We start from the raw sequence: 25,400 nt of genomic DNA, 5'->3' as shown, positions 1-25,400 counted from the left end.
GTCCTCTCATCGTTTCCTAGTGTTGTGCATGCCCACTGTGACATCATTACTTTGAATTCCTCTGGCCTGTCTTGGGCTACATTCACATTTGAGCTGAGCGTTTTCAGGTGTTTTTTTTTAGCAGATTTGCAAATATTATAGGTGTTTTTTCAGGTGTTTTTCATTTAGGCGATTTTGCTGTGGCCAATAGAGACCCGTGTAAGGTGTGGAGTGATGGTAGGGTATGATAAGCTGCTGTTTGAGCTGAAAACACCTGAAAAACGCTAATTTCTCACTGTTCAGGCATTTTCCATTGAAGTCTATGTAGAAAAAACTTTCAAATCTGCCTGAAAAGTAGCTCAGGTATCTTTTTGAGCTACAGGCGACAAAACGCTCAAATGTAAACAGGGCCATTGAAATGAATAGGGTTTTACTTGAGCTTAAAAACGCTCAAGTGTGAATGGGGTTTAAGTGTATCCAGTGCATTAAGCAGCTGCACATACAGTGCCTTACAAAAGTATTCATAGCCCTTGAAATTTTACACATTTTGTCATGTTACAACCAAAAACATAAATGTATTTTATTGGGATTTTATGTGATAGACCAACACAAAGTGGCATATATTTGTGAAGTAGAAGGAAATGATAAATGGTTTTCACAATTTTGTACAAATAAATATATGAAAAGTGTGGCGTGCATTTGTATTCAGCCCCCTTTATTCTGATAACCCTAAATAAAATCTAGTGGAACCAATTGCCTTAACCACTTGAGACCCGCGCTGTAGCCGTCATTCGGACCTCCTTTGCCGGGACTACGTCTATTGACGTCGTCTCGTGCACGAGCGGCCTGCACGCCCCCTGAGGGGCGCGCGCGGCGCGCTCTGTGATCGGCGAGTCTATGAGACTCGCCTGATCACCGATCCGAGCCCCTTATCAAGTGATCAGCTGTCAGCCAATGACAGCTGATCATGTGATAAAACGGAGCCAGTAATCGGCTATTATTCCTCCTCGCGCTGTCAGTCCCGATCACGGCCAGCCCTGCCAGTGCCCACCTGCCCCCTGCCGGTGCCCAACTGCCCCCTGCCAGTGCCACCTCAATAAAATATAAGTGCCCCCCGTCAATGCCACCCAGCAGTGCCCATAGTGCCACCCAGCAGTGCCCACAGTGCCACCCAGCAGTGCCCACAATCTGCCTCAACAAAGGTGCTGTACCCCAGTGCCACATATCCGTGCCCATCTTTGCCCATCAGTGCCGCCTTATCTGTGCCCATCGGTGCCGCCTTATCTGTGCCCACCAGTGCAGCCTATCAGTGCCGCCTCATCAGCGCACTTCAATGAAGGAGAAAAATGACCTGTTTGCAAAATTTTATAACAAACTATTAAACATGATTTTTTTTTTTTGCATCTTTTTTTGTTTGTTTAGCAAAAAATAAAAATCCCCGCTGTTATTAAATACCACCAAAAGAAAGCTCTATTTGTGGGAAAAAAATGATACAAATTTCATTTGGGTACAGTGTTGTATGCCCGCGCAATTGTCATTCAGAGTGCATCAGCGCTGAAAGCTGAAAATTGGTCTGGGCATGAGGGGGGTTTAAGTGCCCAGTAAGCAAGTGGTTAAGAAGTCACCTAATTAGTAAATACAGTCCATCTGTGTGTAATTTAATCTCAATATAAATACAGGTGTTTGTTAGAGAACCTTAATGAACAAACAGCATCATGAAGGCCAAGGAGCACATCAGACAGGTCAGGGAGAAAGTTGTTGAGAAGTTTAAAGCAGAGTTAGGTTTTAAAAAAAATATCCCAAACTCTGAACATCTGCTGGAGCACTGTTCAGTTCATCATCCGAAAATGGAAAGAGTATGGCACAACTACAAAACCTACCAAGACATGGCCATCCACCTAAACTAACAGGCCCATGGTAACTCTGGAGGAGCTGCAGAGATCCACAGCTCAGGTGGGAAAATCTGTCCAGATTTGTGCACTCCACAAATCTGGTCTTTATGGAAGAGTGGCAAGAAGAAAGCCATTGTTGAAAGAAAACTATAAGAAGTCCCGTTTGCAGTTTGCGAGAAGCCATGTGGGGGACACAGCAAACATGTGGAAGAAGATGCTCTGGTCAGATAAGACCAAAATTTAACTCTTTGGCCTAAAAGCAAAACGCTATGTGTGGCGGAAAACTAACATTGCACATCACCCTGAACACACCATCCCCACTGTGAAACATAATGGTGGCCACATCATGTAGGGATTCTTTTCTTCAGCAGGAACAGGGAAGCTGGTCAGAGTTGGTGGGAAGATGGATGGAGCCAAATACTGGGCAACCTTAAAAGAAAACCTGTTAGAGACTGCAAAAGACTTGAGACTGGGGCGGAGGTTCACCTTCCAGCAGGACAACGACCATAAACATACAGCTGGAGCCACAATAGAATGGTTTAGATCAAAGCATATCCATGTGTTAGAATAACCCTGTCAAAGTCCAGCCCTAAACCCATTGAGAATGTGTGGCAAGACTTGGAAATTGCTGTTCAAAGACCCTCTCCATACAATCTGACAGAGCTTAAACTATTTTGCAAAGAAGAATGGGCAAACATTTCACTCTCTAGATGTGCAAAGCTGGTAGAGACATACGCAAAAAGACTTGCAGCTGTAATTGCAGTGAAAGGTGGTTCTACAAGTATTGACTCAGGGGGGCTGAATACAAATGCACGCCACACTTTTCACATATTTATTTGTAAAAAAGTTGTGAAAACAATACATTTTTTTCCTTCCACTTCACAATTATGTGCCATTTTGTGTTGGTCTATCACAGAGCTGGACTGGGACAAAAATGTGGCCCTGGACTTCATCCAGACTGGCCCAGGGCACAACACATCAGGGTACAGTACATCAGGGCACAGCACATCAGGGTACAGAGCCCAGCACATCAGGGCACAAGGCACATCAGGGTACAACACATCAGGCCACATCAGGGTACAGAGCCCAGCACATCAGCGTACAGGGCACCTTAGGGTACAGAGCCCAGCACATCAGGGTACATGACATCAGGGTACAGAGCCTATCACATTAATGTACAGCACATTATAGTATAGGAGATTAGGGCGCAGGTCACAGTACATCAGGGCACAACACTTCAGGGTACAGGGCACAACACATCAGGGCATGTCAGGGTACAGGACATCATGGCACAGGGCGTATCAGGTCATGGGGCCCATCAGGGCATAGGACATCGGGTCACATCAGGCCACATGGCACATCAGGGCACATAGCACATCAGAGTACAATGCACATCAGGGCACAAGGCACATCAGGGTACAACACATCAGGCCACATCAGGGTACAGAGCCCAGCACATCAGCGTACAGGGCACCTTAGGGTACAGAGCCCAGCACATCAGGGTACATGACATCAGGGTACAGAGCCTATCACATTAATGTACAGCACATTATAGTATAGGAGATTAGGGCGCAGGTCACAGTACATCAGGGCACAACACTTCAGGGTACAGGGCACAACACATCAGGGCATGTCAGGGTACAGGACATCATGGCACAGGGCGTATCAGGTCATGGGGCCCATCAGGGCATAGGACATCGGGTCACATCAGGCCACATGGCACATCAGGGCACATAGCACATCAGAGTACAATGCACATCAGGGCACGAGGTACATGGCACATAGCACATCAGGGCACATGATACATCGGGGCACATCAGGGCACATGGCACATTATGGGGCACATCAGGGCACATTATGGGGCACATAGCACATCAGGGCATGGGGCACATCAGACCGCATAGCACATCAGGGCACGGGGAACATCGGGGCAAATAGCACATCAGGGCACATGGCACATTATGGGGCACATCAGGGCACATTATGGGGCACATAGCACATCAGGGCACATATCACATCAGGGCACATAGCACATCGGGGCACATGGCACATTATGGGGCACATCAGGGCATAGGACAGTGGGGCACAGCACACATCAGGTCACAGGGCCCATCAGGGCATAGGACATCGGGGCACATCAGGCCACATGGCACATCAGGGCACAGTGCACATCAGGCACATGGCACATTATGGAGGAGATCAGGGCACATTATGGCACATCAGGGCACATGGCACATTATGGGGCACATCAGGGCACATTAGGGGGCACATAGCACATCAGGGCATGGGGCATATTAAAACACAGGGCATGGGGCACATTAGGGCATGGGGCACATAGCACATCAGGGCACGGGGCACATTATCAGGGGGCACATTATCAGGGCATATCATGGGATCTTACTAGCCAGCATGCAGAGTAGCGCAGGAAGCATCTGTCTGTAATAAGTTCTCTCTCTCATGTTACGCAGCGCTACTCGCTCCCCGGCGGCCCCTCCTCTCTTCTCATCTATCCCAGATGATCTTACAAGCCAATGGGGATAGACGAGAAGAGAGGAGGGGCCGCCAAGGAGTGAACAGCGCTGCGTGACATGAGAGAGAGAACTTATTACAGACAGATGCTTCCTGCGCTACTCTGCATGCATCTCGGCGGTTGACGGGTAGATCGCCGCACACCGCAGATGTGGCTGAAACTGGCCCACACTAGCCATCGGCCCACCGGGAATCTCCCAGTAGTCCCAATGGCCAGTCCAACCCTGGTCTATCACATAAAATCCCAATAAAAATGTGGAAAATGTCAAGGGGTATGAATACTTTTTCAAGGCACTATAATTTGTGAGTGTGCAATGAGGGTGACTTCAGTGGGTCTCCATAGAACCCTACAAGCCAAGGACCCATTGTTATAATGAAAAATCAACTTCATTGAAGTCATATGGATGTCAGACTTCAAGTCGCAGGGCAAAGTTGAATCCCCAGTTGTACGACTGTCGCGTCGTATCTGTGTGAACCCGGCCTCAAAGGCGGACGGACTTGTGTCGGACCAGTTAAGACAGCTCTCATAGGGAATCATTGATTTACACACGTCATGCGGCATGTGCTACCAGAGTCGGAGCGTATGTCATACCAGTGTGAACCCAGCCTAATAAGGACATATGTTCTCTGTATGTACCTGTGCTAAACCAGCAAAGTGCTGAGACAGTTGTATTTGGGGTGAACATGGAGGTATGTGTGCCAATTAGTGATCGCATCAGGTGTGACAGAGGTGTACCTGGGAACCTTCCAGGAGCCCACAGCTTCAGAGCTTAAAGTTTCCTACAACAACTGTGAAGCTGCCCAGGTGGGCGCGGATATCCTTTTAAAGCAGAAAGTTATCGTGATAAGTGGTCACAGGATCCAGTTGGTAATGGGTAAGGGCAGGACGCTAAAGCTAAAAATACTCCTGGCGCATTTATTAATGGTGATGAAGGTGTGTTGTCTCCCATGGTAACCATTGGCAGGGCAGAAAAGATCTCTCTGGAAACCTCCCAAGAACTCTGTGTGTTGAAACCAGAGGTTGTTCTGGACAGCTCTGATGCTGTAGTGTACCAGAGTAGGCCTACACCATACAGCTGGGGAGGGGGGATGTAGTCCATTACTTTAAGAGTGATCATGGTGATAAAGGGTATTCTAAAGCTGAAAGTACAGAATAAGGGCTAGTGTACAGCAGGTGTTTTGTCCATGGCCTAGCAAAAGAATAATGATGTGAAGTGTCAAACTGACAGTGTCACAGATCAAGACCTGGAGCAGCCCACTGATGCTGAACCTGAGAGGTTGGAAGTGAGACATGTATCTGGCAGTGCTCTAGGAGAACACCAGACTGTAGTGTTGGCTAGCTCCAGTGGGGAGGAGGTCCCTGTAAACATCTCGGCCTCTAAAGCCTCAGCGAATGAGCCCCTTCACTTCCCTATTGATGCAAAAACCCCTCAGGAATGTCTTGAGTATGGAGTCGGGGTGTCTTGAAATGACCAATGTATATTACTTGAAATGCGTGAATTCTTAAAGGCACAACCATTGTATACCTGGGTGTCTCCTCAGTCAGATGAGAAGGTACCGTGGAGAACCAATAAGTGGAGCCAGGTATTATGGGATGTGCTGGTTAAAGTTGGTCAAGACAGTGCTTGTTAACAGCTGGCTCACAATTCCCTGGTGGGTTACTTCTAAATATTATTTGGTATTAAAGATAATCAGGTGGACTGTCAGAGATGACAGACATGTCAGACGTCTCTCTGCCTAATAGCATGACATAAGACATTTCTTCTAGTTCTGCATCAGTTGCTAAACCTCAGGAAATGAAAGGGCCTGGAGTGGATGTGGCAGCGGAAAAGATCCTGTCCTTTACCCACAAAGTGGTATGGTTTAGGGTATCAGGAGCCACGAAGAAAGAGAATACTGACAGTATCAGTAATTAACAGTGAAGAGTGTAAGCTATTACTGAGTGTTACCCTGAATGATGTTTTGGATTCCAAGGGTAACCGTAAAAAAGGTTTTTGAACCCAAAAGAACAACGGTGATGGTTAAAGCTGGTACAAGTGAGGGAAAGATGATTCTTCGCCAAATGCAGTATTAGGAGTAGATTCCCTACAACCCCAGGACAATGAGTCAGAGAGTATCAGGGAAACCAGAGTTCCCTCAGAAAGTAAGGATGAGCCCTAGAACCCCAAGAGGAAAGGCTTGGTACAAAGACCAGTGGGACACATTTAGATTAACCACTTGCCGACTGCTGTCGGCAAATATACTTCGGCAGAATGGCACAGCTGGGCAAAGTAACCTACCCTTATGTTACTTTGAATTTCCCGCCGCGAGCTCCGTAACCATGCCCGCGGGATCTGATCGCCGCGGGAATACCCGCGATCATGTCATAGAGCTAAAGAATGGGGAGATGCCGATGTAAACAGCATCTCCCCGTTCTGCCTAATGACAGGACACTGATCATCTGCCACCTGTCATCAGGAGCAGCAATCAGTGTCATGTCACATACAGCCTATCTCCCAGACAGTTAGAAACACTCCCCTAGGACACACTTAACCCCTCCCCGCCCCCTAGTGGTTAACCCCTTCACTGCCAGTGACATTTTTACAGTAACCAATGCAATTTTATAGCATTGATCGCTGTATTAATGCCAATGGTCCTAGAAATTGTGTCAAAATTGTCCGATGTGTCCGCCATGTCGCAGTCACGATAAAAATCACTGATCACCGCCATTACTAGTAAAAAAAAAATTATTAATAAAAATGCCATAAAACTATCCCCTATTTTGTAGATGCTATAACTTTTGCACAAAGCAATCAATCAACGCTTATTGCTATTTTTTTTTAACCAAAAATATGTAGAAGAATACATATTGGCCTAAACTGAGGAAAACATGTTTTTTTATATATTTTTGGGGGATATTTATTATAGCAAAAAGTAAAAAATAATGTGCTTTTTTTCAAAATTGCCGCTCTTTTTTTGTTTATAGCACAAAAAAATAAAAACCGCAGAGGTGATCGAATACCACCAAAAGAAAGCTCTATTTGTGGGAAAAAAAGGATATCTATTTTGTTTGGAAGCAAGGCCGCATGACCACGCAATTGTCAGTTAAAGCGATGCAGTGCCGAATCGCAAAAAGTGCTCCAGTCAGGAAGGGGGTAAATCCTTCTGGGGCCGAGGTGGTTAAGGGAAGGGCATGTGTGGAAACATACCAGAAAAATGGATTGGAGTGGCTGACAGCTGGCACAGAGGTGTCCCAATCAAGAGTACCCATGATATGACACAGGATTCACACAGATGCAGAGTGCGGGGTTCTGGAGTACTGATTTTAAGCAAAGAAAACTTTCTACGGCTTTCTCCAGGTTTTGGTATCCCTGGACTGAGTTCCGGAGTTTGGGGACTTCGGAGAGTTTGGGAGGGAATACTTTTTCAACACAGTGTCCAGGGCTTGCAAACCTGCAAGCTGTCAGTGCAGGTGTGCACAGCCCTTACAATGAAGGACCTGACTATAGCTCAGGGCCCGCTTTAGGACAGGGCTTGCCAAATTTGCTTTGAATCTAAGAGCCAGCCAAAAAAATTAGGAGCCAGTTTTTTTTTTTAACTTACAAATACTACTGACCTATGTACAGAGCCCTGTGTGTTTGTAAAGACGGCCTTCTGTGCTGTGATTGGCTACAGCCAATTAGCAAGTCTCAGCCATAAATTATTGGCCCGGACCTACTGACAAAATCCCACTGTAGCCAGTGTCTGCGGATCAGCATGCGTGCCCCTAAACCGGAACAGGCTGGATGACATACATGTACGTTATCCAGTCTGCTTGTGCCACCCGCAGTAAGTTGAATGGGCATTTTGCATTGCGCTGCTGTGCTGCAACCATGAGTCAAGCATTTGGCTTGTGATTGCATTGCAGTCTAATAACGCATGCTCTATTTATTCTCTTAAGTAACCATAACATTATCAATATCATTATAAGTAGGGATGAGCTTTGGGCTTGAGTGTTACATGAGTTCGACCTGAACCCAAATTATTTGCAGTGTGGGAGAATAGCTCCATTATAGTAAACAATTACCAATAACACACTTCCTCGGCTCCGAATTGTGACCAGGTGGTTTAAAATGGACATTAATGGAGATTTCATTATGTTCCAGCCCCCTCCCTATGAAAGTCCAGGTTCCTTGCAGTCTTTTTTCAGTGTCTTGGAATAATTTGGAGTAGATAGGGAGAGATCAGAGTGTTTGCAGGTAGAGATAATTGCTCCTATAATTGATAGTGCTGCTGAACAATGCTATATTTACAGTCGGTCACATACACAGCCAGTGTTTGTTGAAGCCCTTGTACACACGGTCAGAGATTTCGACAACCAAATCCGTCCAAAACTGTTGCATACACACGGTCGGACAAAGTTGTTGAAAAATCTGATCTTTCAGAACGTGATGACGTTATTTCGTTATGACGGGTCTATGTTCAGGCTAGTAGCCAATAGCTTTGATGTAGGAATTTGATCTGAGCATGCGTGGCACTTGGTCCGATCAAAATTCTCTACACATGATCGGAGTATGTCTGATCGGAGCAGTTTGTCGGAAAATATTTCCAACAAGTTGGAAAATTGGGTCCGACGGATATTCCGACGGAATCAGTCCGATGCATACCACACACAGTCGGATTATCCGACGACACGGTCCGATATTACACATTCCGACGGATTCTCCGATCGTGTACAAGGGCCAAGAGAACTGAAGTAGATAGGCAGAGCTGACAGAGTGTTCACATGGAGAAATAGTTCCTGCTGTGCTATTCCGTAATTCAGAAAAGTGCTAAATACAGAACAGTGGTACTATACACAGTCATTTTGTGTTGGAGAGGCCCGAAGTAGATATGGAGAGCTGACAGAGTGCTTTCAAAAAGATATTTGCTGCTATAATATACAGTGCTGCTGAAAAACAGCTATACTTGATGCAGTACTGTGCCATATTAAATTACAGTGTGGTGTGCTACATAATCCGTAGCCCATTGTTCACTGTGCTGTTTTGTACTACATTACTGTAGATTTCAGTGTGATGGGTTACATGTTATTGTATACCCACCTCAACTGACTTATCATGGTCTGTTGGCAGGGATATGGTGAGATTAGCAGAGGGGAAAAAAAGGATATGGTGCATTACCGGGCCCAAAATAAATGGGATTCTATGTGCCCTTTAGGAAGAGGAGAAAAAGACCAAGCAATTTTCCACTAGATTATATTAGGCAGATTGCATTGCAAAGAATTTTGCCGAATAAAAAAATGCCTGCTATGCGGAGAGGTCTGAAAGGAGCACATTAGCAGACAAAAAACATGGCTGCTGTGTGCCCTAGAGGAGGACGAGGAAAGGCCACATAAGGAGCCAAAAAATGTCTGATTTGCCCATCTGAGAGGAGAAGGGAAAGGGTACCGTATATACTCGAGTATAGGCCGACCCGAATATAAGCCGAGGCCCCCAATTTACCCCCAAAAAAACTGGCAAACTTATTGACTCGTGTATAAGCCGAGGGTGAGACATGCCTGTCCATCCCTGTGTGTGTGTCCGTCCATCCCTGTGTGTCCGTCCATCCCTGTGTGTCCGTCCATCCCTGTGTGTCCGTCCATCCATCCCTGTGTGTGTGTGTGTCCATCCATCCATCCATCCCTGTGTGTGTGTGTCTCCATCCATCCATCCATCCATCCCTGTGTGTGTGTGTCTCCATCCATCCATCCATCCATCCCTGTGTGTGTGTGTCTCCATCCATCCATCCCTGTGTGTGTGTGTATCCATCCATCCCTGTGTGTGTGTGTGTCTCCATCCATCCATCCATCCGTGTGTGTGTGTCTCCATCCGTGTGTGTGTGTGTGTGTGTGTGTGTGTGTGTGTGTCCAGCCTACCTGCACCTACACCCGCAGCAGATCGCAAAACGCAGTGCGGAAATGAATAGGGTTTGCAGTGTTAGCTGCATGGCAATATAGTGTGAACCAGGGCTGAGGACCCATTCACTTTGGCAGGGAAAAGGGAATAGTTGAGTCGCAGATTTATTCCCGCTGGCCACCCACACAGAGAAGACCATCCAGCAGCCACTTTGCGTCATAGCCACGACAAAAATCCCATCATGTTTAGTGGGCAGTACAGGTGTGTGTGTGTGTGTGTGTGTGTGTGTGTGTGTGTGTGTGTGTGTGTGTGTGTGTGTGTGTGTCCAGCCTACCTGTGTCCCGAGCCTCCGTCCCGTGTCGTGCCTTGCCTTCGTCCCGTCCCGTCCTGTCCCGTGCCGTGCCTTGCCTTGCCTCCGTCCCGTGCCCTCTTCGTCGGCGGCCATTGTAAAATTCAAAAGCCGCGCCTCCTCCTTCGCCTGTGATAGGCGGAACACTGAATTTCCCAGCAGCCTGTGTTCCGCCTATCACGGACGTCGTATCATCCTCGTCCGTAGTACGAGGATGAGACGATGCCCGTGATAGGCGGAACACAGGCTGCTGGGAAATTCAGTGTTCCGCCTATCACAGGCGAAGGCGGAGCCGGAGGCGCGGCTTTTGAATCATAGAATGGCCGCTGTCTGTCTGCTCGACACGCTGATCGAGCGGGCAGACAGCGATGACTCGAGTATAAGCCGAGGGGGGCACTTTCAGCCTCAAAAAAGAGGCTGAAAATCTCGGCTTATACTCGAGTATATACGGTACATTGGTAGCACTTGTAGGCAAGTGGCCACTTCAATAACTGTGACATTTAACACTGTGTGTTCACAGGTGAAAGAAAACCCAGCTCCCCAGATCCTCTCCACATAGTCTCTCAAACTGATGAAGGAAGATTGGAGGAAGGGTGGTTAGCTGTAGGAAGGGTGGCTGTAGGATTGTATACCTTTTTTTTTCCTTTTGTTGCTGCCTGCTCTTCCCCTGATCATAGCATTCCTCCCCTCTTTTTGCTCCTGCCTGCTTTTCCCCCTTTGTTATGCACAGGATGAAGGTGGTATATAGACCATGGACCTTTTTTTTTTTTTTTGATAAGGGAGTCTGGATCTAATTTGATGAACACCCAGGCAGGTCAAAACATGTTGTACCTTACATGAATTCTGTACCTGTTCACCGGTATGCTTCGATTTTAGAGATTCAATAAAGCCTTGGATTTTACTCATTCCCAGAGTGCTACCCTGTTTCCTCCGAAAATAAGACCTAGCGTGATTGTTGGTGATGACTGCAATATAAGCCCTACCCCCCAAATAAGCCCTACCCTGGAAATAAGACCTACAAGGACTTTAACTAGGGCTTATTTGGGGTTAGGGCTTATATTGCAGCCATCACTGACAATCACGCTAGGTCTTATTTTCGGGAAAACAGGGTAATTAGACTTCAGAAATTTAGAACACAGGGAATGTGCACTCTGAAATGATTATTGGAACGAGTAGATGGTCATTTCTTTCTGTCCATGTAAAATTTTATTTATTTAATACAATATTCTCACAGGATGTATGGTGGTGGATTACTAAAGATAACTGCTTGAAAATGGCTAAATACAGATACTCATTTAACAACTGCTCAGACTTACAACCAGCTCTCCCCACCTGAACGACGCACTGTACAGTACATCATTGTATTGTACGGTACAGTATAGAATTTTCAGTTGTGGTCTGTACTTATGCAAATTAAAACATTGAGCTGGAGTTTTGTGTTTAGACTTTTATTTTCAAAATACAGTACAGTATTTAACAATGCTTAAAATATTGATTTCTTGTGACTCCTCATTTTACAACCAATATGTTTAACGATATGATCATTGGAACGAAACCTGGTCGTTAAGTGAGGAGTACCTGCATTACCAAAGCAATCAATGTTACGCACCTTTGAAAGTATTTTAACAGGACAATAAATTCAATTCACTAAGGCCGCGTACACACGAGAGGATTGTCCGTCCAACTTAGTCCGCTGAAACGTGTTTCAGCGGACAATCCGCTCGTGTGTGGGCTTCAGCGGACTTTTTCAGCGGACAGTCTGGCGGACTAAGTCTTTCGGAATTTCCGTAATATTGTCTATCCAAACTTGGTTTCAGCGGACAGTCCGCTCGTGAGTAGGCTAGTTCGACGGACTAAGTATGGCGCATGCTCAGAAAGGATTTACACGGCCGAAGGTTGCATTGCAGTGTATTGGACGTCGAATTTCTAGTCCCGTCGTACGCGCCGTACACGTCATCGCGCAAGCTTTCAGCGGACTGTCTGTTCGTCGTGTGTGGTCAAGTCCATTCATTCAAAAGTAGGACGGACTGTCTGTCGGATTGTCTGACGAACTTAGTTGGGCAGACAATCCGCCCGTGTGTACGCGGCCTAAGGTATACCAGGTATATTGGGCAGAACAGTGGTGTAGTGGGTAGCACTTTCACCCAGCAGTAAAAAGGTTCTCTGGTTGAATCCCAACCACGACACTACCTGCCTGGAGTTTGCATGTTCTCCCTGTGCCTGCGTGGGTTTCCTCCGGGTACTCCAGTTTCCTCCCAGAATCCAAAGACATGCTGGTAGGTTAATTGGATCCTGTCTAAATTGGCCCTAGTATGTATGAATGTGAGTTAGGGACCTTAGATTGTAAGCTCCTTGAGGGTAGGGACTGAAGTGAATGTATAATATATATATATATATATATATGTAACGTCCTGCATAAATTTACGGCGCTATACAAGTATCTGAAATAATACATAATGTATTTTTCATAATGATCATTCTTTTCAGCTCCCGCTGGCTTTCCCTGCAGCGGAAAAAAACATTTTGCCGACAACATGGTGCCTTACACACAGGACGGGCTCCGTTGAGAGTCTGCCTGCTCAGCATGGAATCTGTTTGCTTATCTCCACTGAGCATGCAGATGGCTGGTCTGTGTCTGTTCCGCTTTTCCAGAGTGAACATAGCCCACGTTTTTCTATGGGCAGTCGGATGTTTTCTGTTTAGAACCGACTGCCATCTGATATGCCATTCAGATGGGGAATGATCCATCCGTCTGTCTTTAGCAGACAGGATTGGATGGGATCAGGTGTCGGCAGGTGTCAATATGTAGACTGGAAGGTCCAATCGGGTCCACCTGAAAAACAAGTGGACCTGATCGGTTGGCCCGTGTGATAGGGCCCTAATTGTTATAGCTTAGTCTCAATGAGTGTGAGGTGGTCTGGCATTTACCCAACCTTGTTTTGTGCTGATACCTGCTACAGACCCTTTTCCCGATAGAAATTGTAGACAAGCACAAAGTTTATTGCCTATTTTTTGTAGATGACAGAACTATTGGTAGTCAAACAAAGATATTCCAAAGTGTTCTATAACAAGCATTCCAAACACTGTAATAAATGTTCTTGCAAAGTCCATGAGCAAAGCCATAGAAGAATGGCATCATCATGCATACAAGAAAAGCTGCCTATACAAGGTGTATGGTATCACATGCATATACCAAGGGGCTGACAAACACTGTAGGTAGGCCCTCTGCTTCCAGCCTGCTCTAGCAAGTACAGAATAAAATTGCCGCTTCAACTTGTCCTGGACATAAAACAAACATGAGACTGGCATTAGTATGGACAAAATGTATGATCGATATGGTCAGTGAGCCGTACTAGTGTAGCGTTTGAAGCTACATAGTTACATAGTAGGTAAGGTTGAAAAAAAGTCCATCGAGTCCAACCTATGTGTGTGATTATATGTCAGCGTGCGTCAGGAGGTGATATGAAGTATGTGTCCCAATGAATGTGTAGAATAAGCTTGTGAGATGCGTACATAGTGGTGTTGGCATAAAAGTTGAGAAGTGTGGGTGCAGGGAAATGCATGTGTCCTGAAATATCTTCTCTCGGGTCTTGCAGAGTGAAGATATTGATGAGTGGGACGATGCTGCTCTTATTAAATCCTATGAAAAGGCTGTCCAGTCTTTCCAGGTACCTATACCTACTACACACGGTAGTTGTATTTCTCTATCCCTTTTTTTTATGGGGACCCATTTTTTTAAATTTGGTATCCCAGTGTGACAGCAGTAACACTCATTGAGTTCTGGAACAGAAACTGCTGCCGAGTGGTTGAAATAGAAACCTCTTTATTTTTCTGAAGAATAAAGAGGGACAGTTACTGTGCTACTGGGCCTTTACAATAAGGTAAACCTCTACGGTTGAATTGTTATAACTGTACAAAAAAACTGTATAAAATTTTTTTGCAATAAGCCTTTCTGCTCAGGATTGCTTGATTGTTGATTATTTACTTGTATTCTCCCTTCAGAGCAGAGGCGCCAGCAGAGGGTGGAGTTGTAAGGCCATCTTGCCTGAGCTCAGTGCTGCAAACACATTCAAAATCCTATAACAAGCGCACAGTTACGTTTATATAAAAGAAAACAAGAGGATTCATTAATTGAGCTTTTTCTCTTCTTTGGCATCCCAAATTTTAACCTTGAGCACAGGCAGGAGACAAGTCTGCCTCTATAAAGACTTCACAGCCTGACATTTCTGCACTGCCATGGGAAGAATATAACTGAATAACAGCACTCACATCTATTTGAGCAGAAAGGCTGCAATGCTATCACAACTTAAAGCATTTGTTACCCGACATTTCATATTCCTGATATGTGGCTGCTGTACCATGTACTTGTATGAGAAAGTCTCCTGTTCTCTTTGTTTTGCTTCCTTTATGTGAAATCCCTGGTGTTCCTACTAGTCTCCTTGTTTTTCTATTAAAAACTGACCACACTAAGTAGGAGAGCACAGCGTGGTCAGTTCCCTAGCTATGCTGGGAACTCTGCCCGCTCTCCTCCAATGATCAAACTTGCCCTGACACACCCCGATGCACAGCCGTTCACTGGGAAGCTCAGTGTGCTGCTGCTTCTCCACCCCCCAGCTCTTATGCAGTTGAGAACAGAGGGAATGTGATCACTTATAAAAAAAGGGGGAAAAGGTATTTATAATGTTTTTTTTTTTAAATATCTGTACAGGATGCAGTGCTCAGCTTGAGTGGTCAACTGCCAGTTCTAAGGGCTGTTATCTGAACGGGGGGGGCAATGCCATCTACCCTGCATAAGGTAGAACACCACCTAACATGGAGGTTACATGGTGATGGGAATGCACAGCAAGGGAGCAGTGGGGAGTGCAGGGAAGGTAAGTATTAAGTAGATTGGGGAAAGGCTATATAGAGACCGAATGGGCAAAGTGACAGAGTATCTTTAACATTGGAGAGAGTCTTACTGGTTCTCTTTAAATCAGTCTAGAACTTTCTATAAAAGGAAAGTGTGAAGTGCCATTAACTGAAAAGAGATGCATAAGGAACAGATGTAATCACTTACAGACTGGAAGATTTCCCGCCTTAATGACCGAGCCATTTTTTGCGAAACGGCACTGCGTCGATTTAACTGACAATTACGCGGGCCGCAAGGTTGTACCCAAACAAAATTGATGTCCTTTTTTCCCACAAATAGGATATTTCTTTGATTACCTCTGCGGTTTTTATTCTTTGCGCTATAAACAAAAAAAGAGCGGCAATTTTGGAAAAAAATAATATTTTTTACTTTTTGCTATAATAAATATCCCAAAAAAATAAAATAAATTTCTTCATCAGTTTAGACCAATATGTATTCTTCTACATATTTTTTGTAAAAAAAAATTGCAAATAAGTGTATATTGATTGGTATGTGCAAAAGTTATAGTGTCTACAAAATAGGGGTTATAGTTATGGCATTTTTATTATTTATTTATTTTTTACTAGTAATGGCGACGATCTGTGATTTTTGGGGATCGGCGACATGCGGCGGAAAGATCGGACACGTTTGACAAATTTTTTGGGGACCATTGACATTTATACTGCGATCAGAGCTAAAAATAGCCATTGATTACTGCATAAATTACACTGGCAGGGAAGGGGTTAATGCTAGAGTGATCAAGGTGTTAAGTGGGTTCCCTAGGAGTGTTTGTAACTGTATGGGGGCTGGGCTGACTGGAGGAGGAGAGAGATTGCTGTTCACAAGGAACAGCAGATCTCTCTCTCCTCCCCTGTCAGAACAGGGATCTCTCTGTTTACATTGACAGATCCCGTTCTGGCTCTCGTTGCTGCTGCTCTCGGGTGGCCAGCAAACATCGCAGCCACTGGCCACACGCATCGGATACCCTGCCTTAAAGGAGCCGACGTACACCTATGGCGATTTGTGGGAAAGTGACGACCTGGCTGCGGCTGGTCGGCGAGTGGTTAACCAGTCAAACCAAGAAAGATTCTATAAATGGCTCCTAATGCACTCTGTTAACACCTTACTAAAAAAAGTTTTGCCTTCTCATTCCAGGGGAAATTTGGTTACAAATTACCTTACCAGTCTCCCCACAGAGTTACCGTTTATATATTTGTCTTTCTGGCGGTTTGTGTATTGAAAATTCCCTATTTCCATGCACCCCAGAAGCTGCAAGTATTCTACACCTCTGGGTGTGTGGAATACCTGCTCTGGCTTTGGCCGCTGTGGTTCCTTCTGCCTTTCTGGATTTACGCATCATTTTGACATGTGATTTCCACTGAAGGTAACCTAAGTCAATGGGTTTTCCATTCATTTTAGGGCTTGATCCCTTAAACGTTAATTCATCGAATTTTAAGTGACATTAAAAAGGTTATATTTTTTTCTTTTTTTTTTTTTAAATAGCAAACATGTCATACTTACATTACAGTGCCTTGAAAAAGTATTCATCCCCCTTGAAATTTTCCCAATTTTTTCATGTTACAGCCAAAAACGTAAATGTAATTTATTGGGATTTTATGTGATAGGCCAACACAAAGTAGCACATAATTGTGAAGTGGAAAGAAAATGATAAATGTTTTTAAAAATTCTTTACAAATAAATATGTGTGGCGTGCATTTGTAGACTCATCTTCCTATCAACTCTCACCAGCTTCCCTGTCCCTGCTGAAGAAAAGCATCCCTACAACATGATGCTGCCACCACCATGTTTCACGGTGGGGATGGTGTGTTTGGGGGGATGTATAGTGTTAGTTTTCCACCACACAGAGCATTTTGCTTTTAGGCCAAAAAGTAACATTTTGGTCTCATCTAAGCAGAGCAGCTTCTTCCACATGTTTGCTGTGTCCCCCACATAGCGTCTCGCAAACTGCAAACGGGACTTTTTATGGCTTTCTTTCAACAATGCTTTCTTCATGCCACTCTTCCATAAATGCCAAATTTGTGGAGTGCACCACTAATAGTTGTCCTGTGGACAGATTTCCCCACCTGAGCTGTGGATCACTGAAACTTCTCCAGAGTTACAATGGGCCTCTTGGCTGCTTCTTTCATTAATGCTCTCCTTGCCCGGCCTTTCAGTTTAGGTGGACGGCCATGTCTTGGTAGGTTTGCAGTTGTGCCATACTATTTCTATTTTCGGATGATGGATTGAACAGTGCTCCAGGTGAGATGTTCAACGCTTGGGATATTTTTTTATAACCCAACCCTGCTTTAAACTTCTCCACAACTTTATCCCTCACCTGTCTGGTGTGTTCGTTGGCCTTCATGATGCTGTTTGTTCAGTAAGGTTCTCTAACAAACCTCTGAGGACTTCACATAACAGCTGTATTTATACTGAGATTAAAGTAGCAGATTTTCTACAGTGTACAATCACGTGGTTGTTTCTGCATGGCACTGTAATGGGCACTGTGTGCATGGTGTGGCACACACCCAGCTACATTTAATATGCTACTCCAAAGTTGCATGATTTAAAATGCAACTTTGAGTGCAGCTTTGATCCAACTTTACACTCTCTGGATTAAAATCGCATCAAAAGTCACATCAAAGCACTGCAGGTACCTTTTCAAAGTCGCATAGATTGGAACGGGTGCCATTGAAATCAATGGGCTGTGATTTGTCATGCGACTATGTGTCCAAAGTTGCAAGTCAAGTCATACTAGTGAAAACTGAACTTTAGTCTACATTTCCACTATTGCGACCCCAAAGTTGGAACATTTGTGAGTGCAGATTGATCTAACTTTACACTCTCTGGATCAAAGTCGCATCAAAGCATTGCAGGTACCTTTTCAAAGTTGCTGATTTTCAAAGTCGCATAGATGGGAACGGGTGCCATTGAAATCAATGGGCTGTGACTTGTCATGTGACTTTATGTTCAAAGTCACATGACAAGTCATACTAGTGGAAAAGGAGCCTTCGTGTGGTTTGCCTGTACTGTTCCTTTAGTGGGGGGAGCCATCCCCCGTGTCCTGTGTGGATGGCTCTTTTCTTAATATTCTCATGAATTAGAATGTACAATGCATCCTTACTGATGAGAGAAACTGGGCAGGAACCAGTGATCAGCTCCTCCCATCCTGTACACGCCTACTGGCTACACAGGAACAGCGTCTCTCCCTGGAAGTGATGTCACTAGCTTTCAGTAACCACTCCCACTGGCTACACAGGAACAGCGTCTCTCCCTGGAAGTGATGTCACTAGATTTCAGTAACCACGCCCACTGGCTACACAGGAACAGCGTCTCTCCCTGGAAGTGATGTCACTAGCTTTCAGTAACCACGCCCACTGGCTACACAGGAACAGCGTCTCTCCCTGGAAGTGATGTCACTAGATTTCAATAACCACACCTGCTTGCTGCTCTTAGATTTAGAAAGAAGTAGACTTGAAGGCATAAGGCTGAACTTAGCTCACATTAACGATTGCAGGGGAAAATTTAAGTGTTGGGGTGGACTTCCACTTTAAATTACACACAGGTGGACTCTATTTACTAATTTGGTGACTTCTGAAGGCAATTGGTTCCACTAGATTTTAGTTAGGGGTATCAGAGTAAAGGGAGCTGAATTCAAAAGCACACCACACTTTTTACATATTTATTTGTATAAAAAAAAATTTAATCTATTTATCATTTTCCTTCAACTTTACAATTATGTGCCACTTTGTGTTGGTCTATCACATAAAATCCCAATAAAATATGTTTACGTTTTTGGTTCTAACGTGACAAAATGTGGAAAATTTCAAGGGGTATGAATAATATTTCATGGCACTGTACCTGCTCTGTGCAGTGGTTTTGCACAGAACAGCCCTGTTCCCCCTCCTTTTTGGGTCCCCATCTGGTGCTCCTGACTCCTCCTCTTCAGCCAGTGCCCCCAATAGCAATTTGCTTGCTATGGGGGGTACTGGTGCATGCTTGCCCCAGAGCCCCGCTCTATGCCTCCATAAGACACCTGTTTTCTCCTTATTGGCTCATTGGCTGTGATTGACAGTAGAAGGAGCCAATGGCTCCCAGTGAGAGACCCGGGAGAAGCTCAGGTCTCATGCACATCGCTGGATCGAGATCGGGCTTAAGTGAGTATTGGGGGTGGGGGCTCTGCAAACAGAAGGTTTTTTTTTACCTTCATCCAAAGAAGGTAACTAACCTTGAGCCTTTACAACCACTTTAAAAAGTAGAGAATAAAATAATAATGCTAACAAAAAAGTAGGTGAAGTTCTCCTGAACGAAACAGAATATTAACCACTTTAATCCCTATTCCCAGGATATGCTTAGATGCACTGATAAAAACCGGAGGGCAGAAGAAGCCACTGCATCAGGTGATCTCCAAAAAGATTGTCAGCGAGACGTGACGAGAGAATCAGAGTGGGAGAGAGACGGTCACAGGGATCACCCAAAGCATGAGGGGGATAAGTGGAGTAAGAAGAAGAAGGCACAGCCTCCTCCTCCTCTGACACATCCTTCTTCTCATTCAACCTCTCGCTCTCTCGCAACCAAAGTGAGTGGCTTATTTTAAAAAAAATAGACCAAAATACATAAATGAACAGAGTTGCAAATGAAATTGTATTTTATTTGTTTCTTCTTTTAACTTTGGTTTCTGAGAATGAAGTAAATGTTGCATGGCATTTTCTATAACTGTATTTTGCCACCCATGCTCAATATCATATTTTTTTCCCTTCTTAGTGGAAAGTGGGAGACCCTTGTAGTGCAGTTTGGTCAGAGGATGGATGTGTCTACCCTGCTACAGTAAAATCCATTGACAGAGAAAGCAGCACTTGTGTGGTCCAGTATGATGGCTATGGAAATACCGAGAGGCATCAGCTGGATGAAATAGTGTCTGTGGGGAGCAGTGGGGATAGCACCCCACCTGTCAAACAGGTGACTGAGTCTTTTCTGTAGTACCAAACCAAACCCCTTTCTTCTAATGGACCTCACTGCTCATTGTCTGTATTGCCACCTTAGTTAACCCTTCTTACAATACTTACATATTTTCCCTGCTAGTTTAATGATTGCAGCTTCTAAGTTATGTTATTGGCTTCTTATACCACCTCTAATAAATTATTATTACAGTTCACTATAGTAGGATGTCATTTATAAAGTACAAAGGAATGAGATTAGGCTAAACCCATGTTTATGCAGTAGGAATCAATTGTCTATATTTCAAAATTTGTTGATATGATGCCTCCAAAATGCAGCACTTTGCTTGCTTTTATCTGGTCCTTGGGGTATTATTCCCCCCAACTGCTGCTGACATTGTTGCTGTCAGTGATAGTTTCTGCCACTGACACCGTCGATGGGGCACTATTCCTTCGATTTACACCAATGATGGGGCACTAATCCTCCCATTGACACCAGTGTTGGGGTGCTAATCCTCTCAATGACACTAATCCTCCCGTTGACACCAATGTTTGGGCACTATTCCTCCCATTGACACCAATGATGGTGCACTAATCCTCCCAATAACACCAATGTTGGGGCACTAATCCTCCCATTGACACCAATGATGGTGCACTAATCCTCCCAATAACACCAATGTTTGGGCACTATTTCTCCCATTGACACCAATGATGGTGCACTAATCCTCCCAATAACACCAATGTTGAGGCACTAATCCTCCCGTTGACACCAATGAGGGTGCACTAATCCTCCCAATAACACCAATGTTGGGGCACTAATCTTCCCGTTGACACCAATGTTGCGGCACTATTCCTCCCATTAACACCAATGAAGGTGCACTATTCCTCCCATTGACACCCATGATGGGACTGCATTCCTCCCATTGACATCAATGACAGGGACCTATTCCTCCTATTGATACCAATGATGGGGCACTATTACTTCCCCTAATACCAATCATGGAACATTGTTTATTACCACTGATGCCAGGACATTTTCTTCTCCCATTGGCCACAGTGCAGCCCTCCCTGAAATTTGAAGGACAGTAAACTGGCTCTTTGTTTAGAACGTTTAGAGACCCCTGGTTTAGATAATGTCTGTGAATGGGGCAAATCAGTTGTATTTAAAGAATTATTAGATTACCACTTATTCATGTAAAACAAGATATTATAAAACTTTTAATTTGAAAAGGGTTGAATAGGGACAGAAAATAAATTGTTTCATGATTCTGAGGATAGTTGACCCAAGATTTTAACCTACCTGTAAAGAATGGTGAAAAACATACATTCATTAATGAATTCAAATAAGCACATTGGAAGCATACCTGTTTTGTGGGACGGCATTCTGCAGTTTATAAATTACCCTTTTGTGCATCTACTCTCTCCACCCTCAGAATAATTGGCAGATTACAACAATTAAATATCAAACGTTTCAGCGCTTCCCCTTTCCCATTAACCTCAGTGGTCATTACGAGGACCACCATTTATACTGCTAAGTTTACAATCTCTGCCAAACCAGTTGTCCTTTCTAAGTCCATCGTAAAAGGTATTGAATAGATTACCCCAACCCTCCCTCTGCTTTAACTGGTATTCCTGTATAGTGTTAGATTTCCTTCCTGCCAGGTTGTAGCTTCTCTGTACACAGACTTTTTTCATCTAATGGCAGATATACTATTTTTCTTCTCTTTCTCTTTTATTTTTTCTATTACATTTATAATTTTCTTATACCACCTACAAGTCCACAATCTCTCATTTTTTTTCTCTTATATAGTGGAAGGTTGGTGACCGTTGTTCAGTGCAGTGGTCTGAGGATGGACAGCTATACTCAGCCGTTATTCGCTCTGTGGATGAGGTTTTGGGCACCTGTGTGGTGGTGTATAAGGGATATAACAATGAGGAGGAGCAGAACTTGGCTGATCTGATGCCTCCATCCAGTTTCCCCGTACACACTCACGGCAAGAAGCAGGCGAGTCCTGCACCTCTAGGACTGGATAGCTCAGGGGTACAGCCTGATATGTGTGGAACTGAGTTGTGTTTGGTGCCTGGACCATTTAGGGCTGTAAGAGGTAGAGGTTTAAATTTATTACCCTTGTGCTAATATTGGGGGTGGTAGGTGTGACACTTCTAAGACTCAAAGTAAAAAATATTGTGCATAGTATACAGAGAGACAGACAATGACTTCAGACGTAGCATATAACATTATTGAGACTGACCAAAGAATTGGACTATTATCTACTTCCGCCTATTGGGGATAATGTATGTTAAACCTTTTCATTGCCACCGAAAGAACCCATGCATAGCACCTTCTCATGTTTCTCATGTACTAGAACTAGCATCTGTTATGATGCACAGATGGCTTGTTAAGCTCCAAAAATTTGTTTTAAGAAAGTATGTCCAGCATCACGTTGCTGCAAAATATATGGGCCATAATGTACTTTCTCTAGTAGTTAACACACAAGGTAACATTTAGAGAAAGGACATAATTGGGGGAATTAACAAAGAATGTGAAGCTGTCAGTGTTCTATGTCATGTCTGCATCAGGCAAAGCACAGAAGTCAGTTTAGCTGGAGCTGTAGGTTTTGTTAATGTGCCGCATGCCAGTTACACCAGTTTCCTTTGCCATTATAATGGTGCAGTGTGAGGTTTCCCCTTGGGGGTATATATAAAATAAATATAAAATAACTTTATTTAGACTATATATAAATAAAGTTATTTTATATTTTTACTATATTGAATGTCTGACAATCCATGCCTTTAAAGTCCCACCCCCAAGGGGAAAATCCGTACTAAATTTAAGATTGGGATGTTGGCTGGTAAATAGCAGAATAGCATTTTAAACCTCCTTTTTTTATATTATAATGGTGCAGGAACCTTTTTTTAATTCCCCTGAATGTCACAAACATAAGTCATCCTCTCAATAATGATACCTTTTTAAATGGATCTGTGATGCCAGACATACTTTCCTGATCTGCTTGGTTACACTTTTTTTTGCTAAGTTTCCTCTGGCTGGCAATCAAAGGATTAAGACCACTAGATAAGCAGACTGAGTTTGTTATTAGTTCAAATGGTGCAGGGGGAGACTGAGCATGATTCACTAGGGGCTGGCTGGCTTTCACATGTAACAGCTTTGATTGGCAGGATGAGGAGGATACAGACTGGCTGTACACAAGAAGAAGTTCTACCTCATCACCTGATCTATCACGTAATTGGAGGAAACAAGGGAAGAAGTCTGATTGGATGTACACTTTTCCACCTCCACCACCGCCTCCGCCTCCCCCTCCACCACCTCCACCCTCATTACCTCCTCCTCCTCCACCCAAGGTGAGTATCCTACAGTATGTTCGGTTAGGAAAAGCTTACCTGTGTATTCTGGTGAGATAGGGCATGATGAGCCTTTGACTTCTTTGAGACCTGGCAAAACGTAAATATTGAAATAAATATTTAATTTCTTTGTTTTAGGGCTGTTTTTGGCCACCACCTCCACCGCCTGTGAGAGCTCACCTTCCTGCCTGGCACAATTGGCCCCCAGTAAGTGGCTGCAATACCTCTTACATTTTTAATCTGCCTTATTTCGTTTTTGGCTCCTAAAGTGGTTCGCTTTACTTTTGTCAGTCAGCACCTCTTCCTCCACCACCGCCACCACCTCCTTTCTTCAGCACAGAGTGGGAGGACTATGATGAAGAAGAGCAGGAAGATGAAGATGTCTTAGCTTGTATGCTGATGGCTTGGTATATGACTGGGTATCATACAGGCTTCTACAAGGTATCTATCTTTGCTGACTTTTGATTTCCCCTTATTAGGCAACAGGTTCTCTTTTAACAAGCTGTGTTTACCCTCTCTGTGCTCACCTGCTGTTTTAAAGTGGAAATTAACTTCCATCTCTTGCTTTTACCTATAGGTAAGCCTGTAATAAGGCTTACTTATAGGTAGTGTAAATATCCCCTACATTTGCAACGTATAGGACATATTTACTGTACATGCAGCTAGTGACATCACTGGCACACCTGTGCCGTGAACTTTGGCTCCCGCGCAGGCAGTCACAGAGCCAGAGTCCGCGAACCCCGAAGCAAGACCAGTGAAGATGGAAGCGGCTTCCAGTGATGACATCGCATTTTTGGAATGCTTCGTTTTCAGGTAAGTACTAGCACTTTAAGACATTACCTTGCAGGTAGGGAAAAAAAAACAACCGCTTTAATCTACCTTAGTAAACACGAGAAATACCATGCTCGTGGAGTGCAGTGATTAAAGTGATTGTAAAGGTTGTTATTTTTTTTTTTTAAATAACCCAAAAATGTCATACCTACCTGCTTCGTGTAGTGGTTTTGCACAGAGTAGCCCCACCCCCCGCTCTCTCCTCATTGACTCACTGGCTGTGGCTCCTGCTGCTATGCGAGCCAATAAGAAGAGAGAGACCTGGAAGAGTTGCTGTTCTCATGCACCTCGCTGAATTGAGATGGGACTTAAGTTAGTATAAGAGGGGCTGCATGAGAGGCTGCATCCACAAGGTTTTTTTTACCTTAATGCAGAGAATGCATCAGGGTAAAAAAATATTCTGCCTTTAGTACAACTTTAAATGTTCAAGACTAAATATTCTTATAGGGATTCAAAACCACTATAATGAAATTCCAATAAGTGAAAAAAGTAGATGAAAAAAAGTAAATAATACAATATACACATTCACTGCTTCAGCTTAAAATAAATACTTAAAATCCACATTCACCACATTCCCCAATATTTGGATGTGAAGCAGCGCAGTGATAAATCAATTCAAACACATAAATCTAAATGTCCATATAATAAAAGCCCTTTCAATAATAAAGTCCAAAGAACACCACATCAGTGATGAGAAACAGAATCTTGTTCCACACTGATACTGCTCACGCAAAATCCATTGCCACTCTCCTGTGACACCAGCTGTGTAGTGCATCTGCTCCCAGG

The 25,400-nt window shown here is 44.1% G+C and overlaps 1 protein-coding gene across 2 annotated transcripts in view; it reads left to right on the top strand.

Annotated features, from left to right (window-relative positions):
• LOC143974325 (survival motor neuron protein 1-like) overlaps positions 1-25,400 on the top strand; it is a 59,420-nt gene that overhangs the window by 20,092 nt on the left and 13,928 nt on the right. The window contains exons 2-8 of one of the 2 annotated variants that reach the window (XM_077475576.1): positions 14,198-14,269; positions 19,832-20,065; positions 20,251-20,445; positions 22,234-22,464; positions 23,601-23,783; positions 23,922-23,990; positions 24,075-24,224. In XM_077475576.1, the coding sequence (XP_077331702.1) occupies positions 14,198-14,269; positions 19,832-20,065; positions 20,251-20,445; positions 22,234-22,464; positions 23,601-23,783; positions 23,922-23,990; positions 24,075-24,224 (1,134 nt within the window). The remainder of the gene's footprint in view (positions 1-14,197; positions 14,270-19,831; positions 20,066-20,250; positions 20,446-22,233; positions 22,465-23,600; positions 23,784-23,921; positions 23,991-24,074; positions 24,225-25,400) is intronic. The other variant, XM_077475575.1, reaches the window with a different exon arrangement.

The sequence above is a fragment of the Lithobates pipiens genome, unplaced genomic scaffold (genome assembly GCF_037356315.1).
Source record: "Lithobates pipiens isolate NorthernLeopardFrog02 unplaced genomic scaffold, aLitPip1_a1.2 Scaffold_13, whole genome shotgun sequence".
In the NCBI taxonomy this organism is placed as follows: Eukaryota; Metazoa; Chordata; class Amphibia; order Anura; family Ranidae; genus Lithobates; species Lithobates pipiens.
The sequence above is the reverse complement of the archived record's forward strand: the minus strand, read 5'-3'. Positions and strand labels throughout refer to the sequence as shown.